This window comes from Rattus norvegicus, chromosome 2 (assembly GCF_036323735.1).
Source record: "Rattus norvegicus strain BN/NHsdMcwi chromosome 2, GRCr8, whole genome shotgun sequence".
NCBI lineage: Eukaryota > Metazoa > Chordata > Mammalia > Rodentia > Muridae > Rattus > Rattus norvegicus.
The window spans coordinates 115334520-115348559 of record NC_086020.1 but is presented as its reverse complement, the minus strand read 5'-3'; the positions used below and the strand labels follow the sequence as shown (position 1 = coordinate 115348559).

At 40.0% G+C, this 14040-nt stretch overlaps 1 protein-coding gene across 17 annotated transcripts in view; it reads right to left on the bottom strand.

Annotated features, from left to right (window-relative positions):
- Mecom (MDS1 and EVI1 complex locus) overlaps positions 1–14040 on the bottom strand; it is a 555238-nt gene that overhangs the window by 44493 nt on the left and 496705 nt on the right. For all 17 annotated transcript variants that reach the window (XM_039101974.2, XM_039101971.2, XM_063281551.1 and 14 more), the window contains one exon: positions 1866–1968. In XM_039101974.2, coding sequence (XP_038957902.1) covers positions 1866–1968 — 103 coding nt within the window. The remainder of the gene's footprint in view (positions 1–1865; positions 1969–14040) is intronic.

The following is a 14040-nucleotide window of genomic DNA, read 5'->3' as shown; positions in this document are numbered from 1 at the left end:
CATACAAAAAGCCCAACATTAGACAGCAAAGACAATACCTTGGAGGCTAACACTATGTGCTAGCCATGTGGTCTTCCTAGACAATCTACTTTGCCTTAGCCTCAGTTTCTCAATCTGTGAATTTTAATCTGCATGTAGAAGATTAAATAGAATAATATATGCAAATATATGCATCTAGCCAGCATAAAGAATGCATATGCTTTAAATTTATTTTATCTAGAAGTATGAAATCCACGTAACCACTTAAACATTCTAAGTCTGATAGATCAGTATATGGTTATATGTTTGGGAACAGATATGATACCTTGAAACAACACACAGCTAATGTTTCAAGGATGTTTTGGACGTGTGTGTGTGTGTGTGTGTGTGTGTGTGTGGTGTGTGTGTGTGTGTGTGTGTGTGTGTGTAAAAGTGTGTGTGAAGATGTCTGTATGTGTGTGGGGGTAATAGCATAACCTCAGGTGGCATTCCTCAGGTAAAATGTACTTTTATTTTATTAGTTTTTTGAATCAGGGTCTCTCACTGGCCTGGAACTCATTAAGTTGGCTAGGAAGGCCAGCCAGTGTCCCAAAGCCACCTGTCTCCACCTCATAAGCACTGAGATTACCTGCCATTGCTCTTGGATTTTGTTAGAGGGGTTCTGGAGATGAAACTTGGGCCTTCAAGCTTGCAAGGTAAGCTATCTTTCTAGCCCCAAGAACACTTTAAACAATGGCGCTTTAATGCGTGTCTTAAAACACTTAAGAATGGAATGATCACTTCTGTTTGGGCCTGGAACACCTAGAGCTCAATGACCATGTATAAAGGAAGCATTGCACCAGAGGAGCCCCAATTTGCACATTTTTTTAGCATTAAGTATGTTGTACTGTCTAAGGAAGACCAGCCTTCCATTTAGGTTCAAACTCTACCAGGCTGACTGGGATGCCTAGATTTCTAAAGGCAATTTCAGACTTCCAAGGGGAAAACGCATGCCCCAAAGACATCCCCAGAATATTTTACAAAGAGACAAAATGGAGCTCAACTATGGCGGATACTGCTTGAGTGAAAATAACTAGGCTTGAAAGTTAAATTCCTCCCTCGAGTCATTGGAGCTTGGCCTCTGGTGCTTTCAATCGAAAAGTATTCTAACTAAAGTATTTTTGGTTCAATATATTGTGTTGAATTAAATCACATTATATTAGGAGACAGAGTTGGAAAGAAAAGAAAAAATGTTGTCTCACCTCAATAACACACATGCAATTAAGATTTTGCTCTCACAGAGATAGCTTTCCAGTAATAGAAATATATGCGGGAGAGACAGTTGATCATTTGAAGAAAGATCAAAACCTGGCTACTTGCAATGACTCTCAAGAAGTGAAAGGTGAGGCTGGAGAGAGGTTCCATGGTTAAAAGCACCTAATGCTCTTGCAGAGGACCTAGGCTCAATTTCCAGCACCCACATGGTGGCTCACAATCTCCTATCATTCATGTTTATGGGATCTATCGCCCCCTTCTGGCTTCTGTAGGCACTCCGTGTACATTGTGTACACACACGCAGGCAGAACGCTCAATGCACTAAACAAGCAAACTCTTTAAAAGAGTGGAAGGATGCTTACAAAGGGAATTGTAACTAAACTTAAGGTGATGCTTCCGATCAAGTCTTCCATTTTTCTTCATATGTACTTCAGCTTCGACCTCAGCTCACTGCTTTCTCCTTCATTGTAGCCACGTGTCAACTCCAGAACAACACTCATTCTGAGATAACACATTTGTCAAAATGGCACTGTGCGGCAGCCAAGGATGCAAATGGAGAAACCGCAGGTGTGAGCTTCTTGGACAGGTTGCTGCTGTGGAAAGCAGCGCACCCAGAGGCGCTTAGCACTCACCATGGATGTCAGGCGCCATGGGCTCATGTGGGTCCTCTTCACTCTTCATGAACAGCAGGAGTTCCTCCCCAGGCGCAATGTCTGCGACTACTCTGTAGAATATCTTCAAAGAGCAGGCACAGGTGGCAGGAAAGACAGACATGAGCAAACGTTAACAAAGGGCAGGATACACCAGGGCAGTCGTACATTTTCTCCTATTTTCATAAACATATTCCCTTTTATTTTTATTTTTTATCAAAGGGAATGGTAATTTCTGTTTTATTAACTAAGAGAAAAATAAATAATCATCTTGTTGGGAAAAAAAAAATCTCTCAAGGAAGTTAACAGAAAGTTTCCAAATCCTAGCTAGTATACAAACCAAATTTCATTATACGAATTTGTTGTGTTACCTATAGTCTAGGTAACATGCCATGTGTTTAGAAAAGAACTTTCCCATCCTTGAATTCATCAAAGTACCTAGCAAGCCACACCCACTCAAAACTATCTGGCAGTGCTCCAGTCAGCCCTAAGGGGCCCTACATAGTAGAGATCTCTTCTCCACAAGAAGCTCCAAAGGGAGTGGCTGGTGGACCGCAGCAAACTGAACAGCTATGGTCTCTAGAGAACAGAATCACTTCGTTTCAAAACACCACTCTCCGCTCCCACCAATGAGAGAAGGGAGCCTCTACCTAAGCCCTGACCTTGTGCCCAAGCTCCTGATTACAGCTCCACCATACAAGCACTGTGTCCCATGCTCCCTCTGTGACCTGGCTACTGATTTGAGTGCTTATGCCCTGGCTTTCTCGCTAAGTAAAGACAGGAAAGACTTAATAAATCTGCTACTAGTGGGTTGAGGACGTTGAATCATAATCTGGAATTTCTAAGATCTGCCTGTCTTTCCTAACAGCTCAGTGACAGAGAAGCCATGGCCTTCTGTGTGTTCAGGCACCAGGCTTTCATCATCCATAAAGGATGCATTTAAGCACAAACATCTTCAAGATATGGATTTATTTTACCATTAGAATGCTATCAATTACTCTTCTTATCCTGAGGTTACTTTTTAAATAACGATTCTATTTATGGAGGTTGGGGGGGGGGTTATACTGTACCTCATAAACACTAAAAATTTTAGCCCAGTGAACCATCAGTGTGAATCGGCCCTATGTCTTTTCTTACACACTCATCTTGCTCATGGTAACCTGTATTCTGTTTTGCTGTTACCACACACCAACACTTTTACTAGCTAATCCTTAAACAAGACGGCACCCCGCCACCGTTATTCTCAACATCAGGGAAAAAAAAATAGAGAAGACAAATGCAACCAAGAAATAGGAAGAATAGCCTAGTAGATGACGTTTGTTCACTTGAGACCAGCCTTGGACTGGCTCTGTATCTGCTAACCAGGACTGTCTGGTCATTTCAAACGGAGGAAATCTGTGCACACTGGAAATACTCCTCTATTTTTATATTTTACTGTTTATTCCTTGGAAGGCCAAAGAGCTTACAAAGAAGTACGTGCCTCTTTCTTCCAGTAGGTGGCTCTAAACTCCAGTGGGTGGTGGTGATGTGTGTGTGTGTGTGTGTGTGTGTGTGTGTGTGTGTGTGTGTTGCTATAAAAAAGAATAGAGCACAAAATTATGTGAAATTTATATATATTATATATATATATACAATGAGGAATATTTTCTACTTGGTCTCTTCCTTGTCAAAATGAAGCTTTTTTTAATTCATTAGTAGCTAAACTTAAGTCCCTTTATAATGGCCACCAGGAAGAAATGTTGAACACTGCTGTAATATAACCTGAGATTCTTTTATTTGTCTAAAACTGAAATCTAGGCTACCATAGAACAGGCTCCATCTTTGGCAGTCTCTACTTAAAAAGGAAACCCAAAGCAGACATGGTCACCTTGCACCCATCACTCTCCCCTCTCTCTAGAGCTTCATAGGCAGGGGAGAATCCTGCCTCAAGTTACCAGATTAAAATAACATCACTGCTCTCATGCGCCTTTCTCCTACACCTTTGAGTTAAACACGGGTAAGTCCCCTGCTTCCTCCTTGAGCCCCGTTTCCCCTTAGAAAACAATGGGCTTCTCTCAGCGGTTTGAATCACCTCTGTCCTGGCATCTCTAACAGGTTTAACTTCTTAGTTCCCTTTCCAGCAGCATGTTAGCATTTGAATTGTGACACATTCAGACTTCTCGGAAACAGGGAGGTTAAAAAGACAGAGCATAGCAAGACAGTCACAAGGCACAATTGTATTGGCTGAGGAGCGCTTTCCAGACACACATGTCAGGCCACTTTAAGAAAGTATTATGATATCATGATTTCTCTCCGGTCCTCTATTAATCATGTCTCTTTTAATTCCATTTTAGATTTACTCAATCCAATGTGAGCAGTCCAAGGGACAAAAGAAAATGATGGATACTCTGCAACTATATATTATGAAGACAATTCTCTTCACCGGGACATAGATCACTCCTGTAATTACCGTTTAAGTGTCCAGATTGTCATGTGAAGAATATTGAGTGCATAAAATATAAAAGACGTGGAAGCGTGTTGACGTTGGCTTTATTTACTGGAGGTAAAAGGTGACATTCCAGGCCATGAAAGGCAAGGCAAGGCAGAGTAGAATTTAACTTCAGGGTGTTCTTTCCTATTTTAACTGAATTTTTATGGTGCTCATGAAACTGGGGTTTGAAACGAACTGGCAAGCGCCAGTCATAATGAGGGCAAATTCTGGGCATGCTTCCCCAAGCAGCAATAAGAATGTGCCTCGAAGCCCCGCCCTCCACACCCTCGAGGGTCCGGTCCCCATCTCAAGGTGTTTCTGCTCCTGAGATCCTTGCAGTCTGCCATTCCTTGGGATCTTAGAAAAGCTGCATTCAAATGACATGTTCCTCTTCTAATTAGAATGGCACCAATGTATAATTTGAATACTTGAGCCCAGATATGCCTATGACAATAGAAATATATTAGCAAGCATTTGACATGGTGAGAGAAGTCCTTTAATAGAAAACAAAACGACTTTTCTTTTCCTCCCCCCCCCCAAACTGAATTACTTGGGAATATGATGGGAGACAACCCTGAATGAACCTCCTCCTTCAGGAAATACCGTGTCTCTATTCTCAGGAAATGCTGTGTCTCTCCTTTCGAGTTATAAAAACATCTTGTGGTAAATAAGAAACTGACAGCTTCAGGAGTGTTGTATGCAGACGCTTACCGATGTAGATGCTTATAGACACCCACCTTTAAGACCACGGCATCCCCAGAGACTTGGCCACATGGCAAGCCTATAAACCCTGTGTCATCTGAGTTATGCACCAAAAGAAAATACACCGCTTTTCTGGGGTTTGTGCTGTGGAAAAAATGGGAGTTGATTTGTCTGCTAAATTCCATAAAAGAGTTAACAGTTCTCCTTTCCCTATTGTAGTTGTGTGGAAAAACTTAACCAGATCCAAATTTAAAATGTCCTGGGGTTTGTGATGAATTCAATACAAGTACAGACATCTTAAGTATTCAGAAAGAAGTTTCAACCAATACAAAAGTTGTTGGTCTCCTATGTTGCACCCTCCCACTCCCTCTCTGATAAGACTCTGCTGGAATGAAAGATAATCCCAGCACACAGTGGAAAGGCAGAAGGATAGTCCTTATGTGTACATGAAATTTCTATTGTAAAATTCAAGTTACTGAATATCTCAAACTCAATCGGGTTATTACACATCTCAAATTGGTTGATCTCTTCTAGAATTCTAAGCTTGGTAGCTGGCACTAGAATTCGGAAATAGATGTTATAAACGTGACTTAATTTTTCACACAGTTAAACTTTTTCATAACATAAAATTTTAATTTTTCTAGCATCTGGATAGACTGCGTTTTTTTTTCTTTTCCAAAAAGCTGAATTTCTATCTTTGTAAGCATGAATGATATCCTTGGATTTCAGAATTCTCCAATTTAAAAAGGTAAGTATCTATGTGATTGTTTCACTAACTGACCTCGTCATAGTCTTACATCTCCAGCTTTCGTTGAAGTACCTCTGACTAGCAAAATTTATGACTTTTCAGAAAGAATCCTTAATTGTTTGCGTAACTGAAAAAACAAGATGAGAAAAAGCCAACCTTGCTTGCCTTCATTTTCAGTGACATTTATTGCTGAAGCATAAATATAATATGCTTGTAAATGGGTATCACTTACTCTAGATATAAGTATTATAACAAATTCGTTTTAACCAAACTCTGAAACCAAATCTGGATGCAAAAAAAAAGAAAGTCCACTCAGGTAATATAAGACAAAACAAAGATTTTTAAAAAAAAAAATAGTAGTGATATGGACAGAAATCGGCCAATTCTAAGATTCTGAGAGATCAGCTATCACTCAGAATTACATATAAATAATTTTGTACTAAGACATATTACATACTTTACATGTGACATCTAATAAGCAAAGTTCATATTTTCCATGAATTTAAAATTTTACATAATCTGTTAACAATCTCATGTTTTGAATTAATTGCTAATACTTAATGACCAGATTAATTCTAATTGTGTTTGATGTGGGTCACAATTAATTGTATATTATGTTACACACATTATATATAAAAATTAAATGAGAATTAACATTAAGTACATGCCATTGGATGCTTAGTTCCTTCAGTTACTTAAGTTCAGGAAGACCACACTACAGAAGGTAGAGACACCCAAAAGTACTCTGAGAAAAGTTAATAGTCCACAGAAGGCTCTCAGACTAATTCGATTTTGTCAAGGCCTCTGTCCAACCAAATCTGCCATCAAAATAACGACATTTCCATTTGTACTTACAAAATGTAAAACTGCATGTTCTTGTTCACTGTTCTACAGAAGAGAAAATCTAAGAATCTTTCAGAACAGCTTTGCTGATAATCTGTTACACTTGGGTCACCTCAATGTGCCATGTTTGTACTATTGACTTAGAAGATAAACGAGTGTCCAGGAAAAAAAAGAAAGAAAGAAAACAAACCATTTACTCTTTAAAAGATAAACAAGGCCTCATTGTTAGGGCTTTTCCATTTATTTCCCTGGTCAAACACTGGAAGTTTTATTTATGTGTAATATGCTGCACTTGGCATGTCTAAAAATGACAGAAGTGTGAATTATGAGTGACATGCAACCTATTCAGGAAGTTCTAATAATTGAAATAATAGAGAAATGCACTCCCTGCAGAATCTATATGAAGAAACAGCTTTTTCAGACTATCGCTGGTTTCTCTTTTCCCTTTGAAGCTGTCAGCTGATTTCTCCCTCCTCCAACTCCCCGTGTTCGGCCGGGATGCTTTATTTCTCTATAGCTTCATTCAAAAGACCATGCAGGAGCAGGGAAAGCCAAGTGGAACTTGTATGTTTGGAAGCGGCTGGGAGGGAGGCTAAGTGACAGTATCCATGTCTGAACAGGGTTGACATTTGGTGGGAACATATCTGCCCGTCTTGGTGCTGCAGAGACAGCCTGAGATCACAGACCGCATGCATGTATACTCGACCATCTCAGGAAACACAACCTGGGCCCCTCATCTATCCCTAGCAATGTCCGAAACCCCAACTCAGGAAGGCTACAGTGAGGTCAAGATCTTGACCTCTGGATAGAAAGATCCCAATGTCCATTCTGGGTCTAATTTTACTGAGAGGCAGAGAAGCATCTTCGGAAGGCAGACATGGATGGCCAGGAAATGAGCTCTTCCGACAGAATGTTAGCTTTATCATGACTAAGCTTTGCCCAAGCCAAGGGCCCTTCAGTTTCTCCAAACAGAAGGTGCCTGCATCTATTCTTACAGCCACAGAGAAAATCAAGAAACATTTTGAGGAGATTGGGATGTAGCCTTGTGTCCCCAAGCTTGCCTGGCATGAATGAAGCCCTGAGGTCAGTCCACACACCCAAATTAAATAACTGCATGAATACTTACTCTCTCTCTCTCTCTCTCTCTCTCTCTCTCTCTCTCTCTCTCTCTCTCTCACACACACACACACACACACACACACACACACATGCGCGCACATGCGCGCGCAAGGCAAAGTGGTGTTTCTCTCTTTTTTAAAAATATCCAATGGAAAACACCATTGAGCGTTTTTTCTTCTATACATTCTTAACTCATTATTAATAACATTAGAAAGCAGCCACATATAATTTAATGAATTAAAGAAGACAAAATTGATTTTGGCTCTAGTTCCTATAAAAAAAGAAGTGCTGACCTTTAGAGCTGTGTGCCCAGTCTAAAAGCATTGCCACAGTATCTTAACTAACTTCTCAGGATCTCCCCACAGGGCCCTCAAGGAAGATCCATGTATAAGGAATAGCCTTTCCTTACATTGGCCATTTTTTTTGATTCTATAAAATCCTCTTGATCATTCCAAGTCTTCCAAAGATTTGGCAAAAGTGCCACCATCACATTACGAAGAAGCCAAAGATCATCTCTGGGTGGCGTACTGCCAAGTTTGGAGGCATCTCTTATGCCCTTAACCACCAAGTTCTCTTTGGTGGCTCGTGAAACATGCTGATGACTACCTTTCTGGCTTTGTACCAGAAAGAACTAGACTCTCCTGAGTGTGCCATGGTCTGAGCTATTCCAGAATGAACGATGATGTCTACACACAAACATCGATTATTAAAAATGGACAAGTGACTGTTTCAACTTAAACACAGCATACTTCAGGTCACCCTTTTCAAGACACAGGGTCTGTGAATCCTAGCAAAAGACCTCTGGATGTGTTCTGTCACCATCATGTGTCGCCATCATGGCCTGAGTATCATGTACAGGGAAGGGAGGTGGGACTGTTTTTCTCATGCAAATATCAAACAGCCAACTATGTCTAAGGCAGTTTCATTGGGGTAAAGGAAGCAACTTATCAGGCAGATAGCATCCCCCAGAGTCTGCTTGCATGCTGTACTCAAAGCTGGTCCCTGGGTACTGCCAGCTGGCATTCATCTTAAAACAGCAGAGTACAACTTTGGTATAAAAGTAGGACTTGACTTAAAAGCAAAGCAAAGCAAATGCCCAAAGCCAATAATAACTTTAACATCAAAAGAAAGCATGGAGAACGCAGACAGAAATCCTTGTAGTGGAAGAGAAATTAACAAATCACCTGACAGTGGAGGTAAACATAGTCTACAAAGTACGGGGAGTTGGGGGAGCTGGGGGAGCGCCCTGTTCTCTATACTGGGCCTTGCTGCTTGCCTCATTGTTTTCGCACCATGTATATTAAGTGAATGTTGAAGGAAAGTGGATTTTTCCCCTCCTCAGTAAAGGGCCAAAGAAAATAAGTTAATAATTGAGCCCATAATGAGCTTGCAATAACAACACTGTGCTAGTGTCAGGTAGTCCGATAGCATCACTCATGAGCCGGAGCAGAGTGAGAGAGGGTGTGCCAAATCAACCATGATCGTCCTGGAAGCAGTTAAAAGTTTATAAGGTAAAGCACAAATGAGAACAATGCCCATTCCAACTGAAAACACTGCCGAGTCTTGCTGCCATTCATTAACCACCAGGGAGCTGGCAGGGTCTCCTAAGTGAATTCTGACTTCATAGTCTTTGTGGGGCACACATTCTCTTATATCTCGTTGCTTCGGAATGGATGACAGGCTTTGGGTAATCTCTTATCGACGTGTTTCTTTTAATTCAGAGGCAACAGTAGACTTCTCTAATTCTACTTACTAAATACCAGCTGACAGGAGCCAGTTTAAAAATGAAAGTACTTATCACTCTGTATAAATGACAAGGTTAACAATGCCTTGGCTGTCTGAGGGCTTTCCTACATTTGGGGACCACGGGAAGGCAGGACAGGATTGGAATAAGTAGGTTCCTTTCCATGATGCAGAATCCTAATTCTCTGTCTCTGCCTTGCTGTCTTGCTGTCTCTGTCTCTGTCTCTCTGTCTCTCTGTCTCTCTGTCTCTCTGTCTCTCTCTCTCTCTGTCTCTCTCCCTCTCTCTCTCTCTCTCTCTCTCTCTCTCTCTCTCTCTCTCTCTCACACACACACACACACACACACACACACACATTTTGGTCACCATAATGGAAAGACTACCTTGGTTTTCATCTGAAAGGTCAACTTATGTGAACTGAGCTACTGAGCTTTTATGGCCTCCCTCGAGGTAATTTGCAGAGTCTTAGTCTAAAGATACTTCAGGGTAAAAAATAAGTACACAAACCTTGTGACTATATTCAATGAGGGTAAGAAAAGCATTTCTTGTGGACAATAGATACCCTGTAGGTAGGCTGGCCTTGATTTTAGGTAAAGAATACAGAGTTTAAGAGGAGATTTATCAAGGATGGAGAAAGATACAAAGGTAAGATGAGACCAAGTCTAACGAAATGTGGTTGAAGTCTTCCACTCAAAGTGGTTGGTAAAGGGGATCTATGTAAGCCTTCAAAAGAAAGGTATGATAATAACGAGAAATTTGAAAAGCCTAGGTAAATCATTTCGATGTCTGAACTATTTGACTTTAACTACATGGGGATGGCTGCTCCTGGATATAAATGAGGTCTCTGAAAAATTGATAAACTTCTTTCAGGTGTCCTCTCTGTGTTTGGTCCCCTTGAGGACCGAGCTTGGGACAACTTCCAGCATCCAACTCTCTGCCTTTGCTCCTGCTCCACCCTACTGCTTAGAACCAGTTGCTGCTCCTGTAAACCACCCAAGCTCTCTAATGTGTCTACACATTGTCTGTCACTGTGAAAATTTCCCAGCTCAATGCTGGGTGTCAGCAGTGAAGTTATGTGCTAGTGAACACAAACTTTAAGGAACATGGGAAAACACACTAGACACCAGGAGTCAGAAAGCCTGGACGTTTTAATGGTTGTGGTATTCTATGGGTTGTCTGTGATTGGGGTCTCACTCCCCTAGTGTCTTTGGTGTGGCCTTCCTTTATAAAGATAAATTACTACAGTTAACTCTGTACTTTCAGTTGGAGAATGCATCAGTCAAACTTGTGACTACTTAGAAATTATGTTTTAGCAGCAATGCCAGCACACCCAGAATTTCCATCCTCTTAAACATCACAGCAATAACTTTGAGAACGTGAAATAAAAGGACATCTAAAAATCGTAATACCTGAGTCTTTCTAGGTAACAATGTCAAAAAAGACACTATCTATTTAAAGCTCATTCTGGTGTGAAAATATCTCAAAAGTAAAATGCACACACACACACACACACACACAGAGAGAGAGAGAGAGAGAGAGAGAGAGAGAGAGAGAGAGAGAGAGAGAGAGCGAGCGAGCCCTCTGAATCTGTTAAAAAGTTTAAACCAAGAAAAATCACTTGGGATAAAGTGCTTATGGAAAAGTAGGGGAAAATGGTTAATTGTGTGGTCCCTGTTTCTGTTTTACGACATAAATCAGATTGTATTCATTATTAGTACTACTCGAAAAAACAAAATCCACCAATCAAACAAGGCCAACATGGGTTTTATCCAGGATACATGTTTTGACAGCTTTCTACTCTCAAGAAATTTCGGTATCATACCATGCATATTTATTTTCTATTGTAAATCTCCTCCTTCCATGCAGCTGATTAAAATCCATTAAATTTTAACTCAAACATTAGAAAGTTTTTGGACATACATGTTCACCAAAATAGACTGTAGTATATATGCACCCTTCATTTGTTCAGGGTAACCATGACCTTTGTTTGCTGGGTCACCTACAGAGCACCAGGATTAGGTCAGAGTTGAAAGGTTTACCTGCAGTTCTTTAAGAGCTTACAGTATTTACCTATTATGCCATAGAAATTCTTTTAATAACTTAAAACCCTTCTAAGAATCAGAGCAAAGAGGAACATTTTTACAATGCGTTCTAGAATATTACAGGTCTGTGCTGTGCAGTATGGCTGATGCCACTAAACAGTCAGTCCCCTATGAAGGGCTTCTCTGGATGTCTTGGTAGCAGGTGAGTGTGTTTATGATGTGATGAACTATGTCTATTCACCGTTTGGCAGCCCCTACCATGGGAAAGAGGATGCAGAGTCTGTGTTGGAGAGTCTGTGCTGTCAGCTGTGCATCACTGCGCCTGGTCTAACATCACCTTTCAAGGCTGTCCAGAGATGCCCATCGACATTGTCTTCCTGGAACCACTTATGAGTGTATCAGTGTGAGCGTGCTAATAACACGCATATGCACAGTATCAAGGTGCTCACACTCTTTTGTTCTGTTAACCGGGCTAAACATAGTGTTCTGCAGAGCCAGACCTATCACACACACACACACACACACACACACACACACACACACACACACACATCTGTCTCTTACCTTTGACTTACTCTCCTGTTTATGGGTGAGCCCACTTGACCATGAAATATCAATTTCATGACCGTGTTATTGTATATAACTCACCGTGCTATCATCTTAAGGTTGGCTTGTGGACTACAGAAGTTCAGGATGAATAGTTACAAGAAATGATAAATATGAATCTAATATTGGTCTTCTGTATCTCTCTCAATTACTTTTGCTGCCTCTTTGGTTAAAACAAGTAAATCTGCTGTTCTTGGGAGAAGATGAATACATTTTCTTTGGAAACAATGCCTAGACAATGTGTATTTTCAAGCTAATTGGAACAATTACAAGTGACAACTGTAATGGGCACCCTTATTCACACGTAGTCGGGAACTACAGGGTTTTTTCCTCAATGCAATCAAGCTTTGCAAGAAGGGTTTATTATAAAGCATAAAAGTTAAATACAAAATTGGCTTTAAGTGGCCATGTATTAGCTACAAGTAGCATTCCTGAGCCATCTTTTCACTGACTATACAATCGTTGTAGATAAATACTGAAATACGTCTATTTTACTAAATATGAACAGCAAATAATCATTAAGATATATATAATTATATCATTTCATCTTAAAGGTATCTTTTGGGGTCCCACACTTTCCTTACTAGAAAACACAGCACAAACACTTTACCCCCTTATAACACCTATCCATTTCCCACACTTATAAACAGTAGGTGCTCAAAAGATATTTGCTGAAGCTGGTGACCATAACTTAGACCATATCCTAAGACGAGCTTGGGATATGTTCTGCTCAAAATCAATAACTAGCTTAGTAATATTTTCATTTGTCAATAACACTTTGTTCTCTTACAGCAAAGGGAAAGCCCAATTGATGAGTTTATTATTTTTGATTATGCTGAAGATTTAAGTCTCTCCTACTTAAACATAATTTTACAACTTACTACCTCATGTTTCGTTTAGCCAGTAAAAATTATCTGAGAGCTGGTGGGGTGCCAGAGAATAATCTCCTAATGACGACTGAGACTCTTGGGCTTATGATGTTAGACAGCTTTCAATTGGAACCAGCTAATTTAAACTTTCCTTTTCCTGGTGTCGTGGGCTGCCAAGCAACCACTTCAGCACGATCTTGGAAACATATTTCAGTCACCATGGGGTTAAAAGGACTAGATGATTGTAATACAATTAAATTTTAACCCAGTGGTGTTTGTAAGGAAAAAAAATCAACAGGATGGACTTCTCCTTCTGTAGGTACTCTCAAACAAAGTTACAAGGCTCACAATTTTATTAAGTGTAAAATTGGTTTCATGATAATATCATAGTTTTTATTTCATAGTTACTTTTCTTAAAGTCAGTCTCACCGCTTGGTCATCCATATCGTCACAAAATTCTCTAATCGTGAAAACTTTAAACTTGCACATTATATAAAAGAAAAGTATTTTGATTATTATTCGAAGAGTAAAAATTCTCATTTTATAATGTTGACTTAGGAAATTAGTTATAATTATGCGTTTTATGATACATGATCAGGTTAAGTCTTGCACCAATAACATACATATACGTCTACCTACTATTTCAAATAAAACTATAGCTATTCATATATCATTTACAAATCCCGCATAAATTCTCAAATTGTTTTTAGCTCTATACATCCTGTGAATGTATCCATTAGGATGATAAGGGGAACAAAATGTAACAGTAAGTATCAAGGAAGAACTTAGCTTCTAAATCACTAGGTCACGTTACAATAACTGCAGTATTTATAAAGATCCTAAGACAGCATGAAAAATCACCCAAAGAAAACATCAGTGAAAACAAGCAGAGCTGGAAACGTCTTAGTCCTGCATCTTGTACTGGTGTTACCTTCTGCCGTATCAACAAACAGGCCACATGGGTCTGCTGCAGCTCCCAGATATTTTTGTTCTTCAGGCTTCGCTGATGCGTTAGT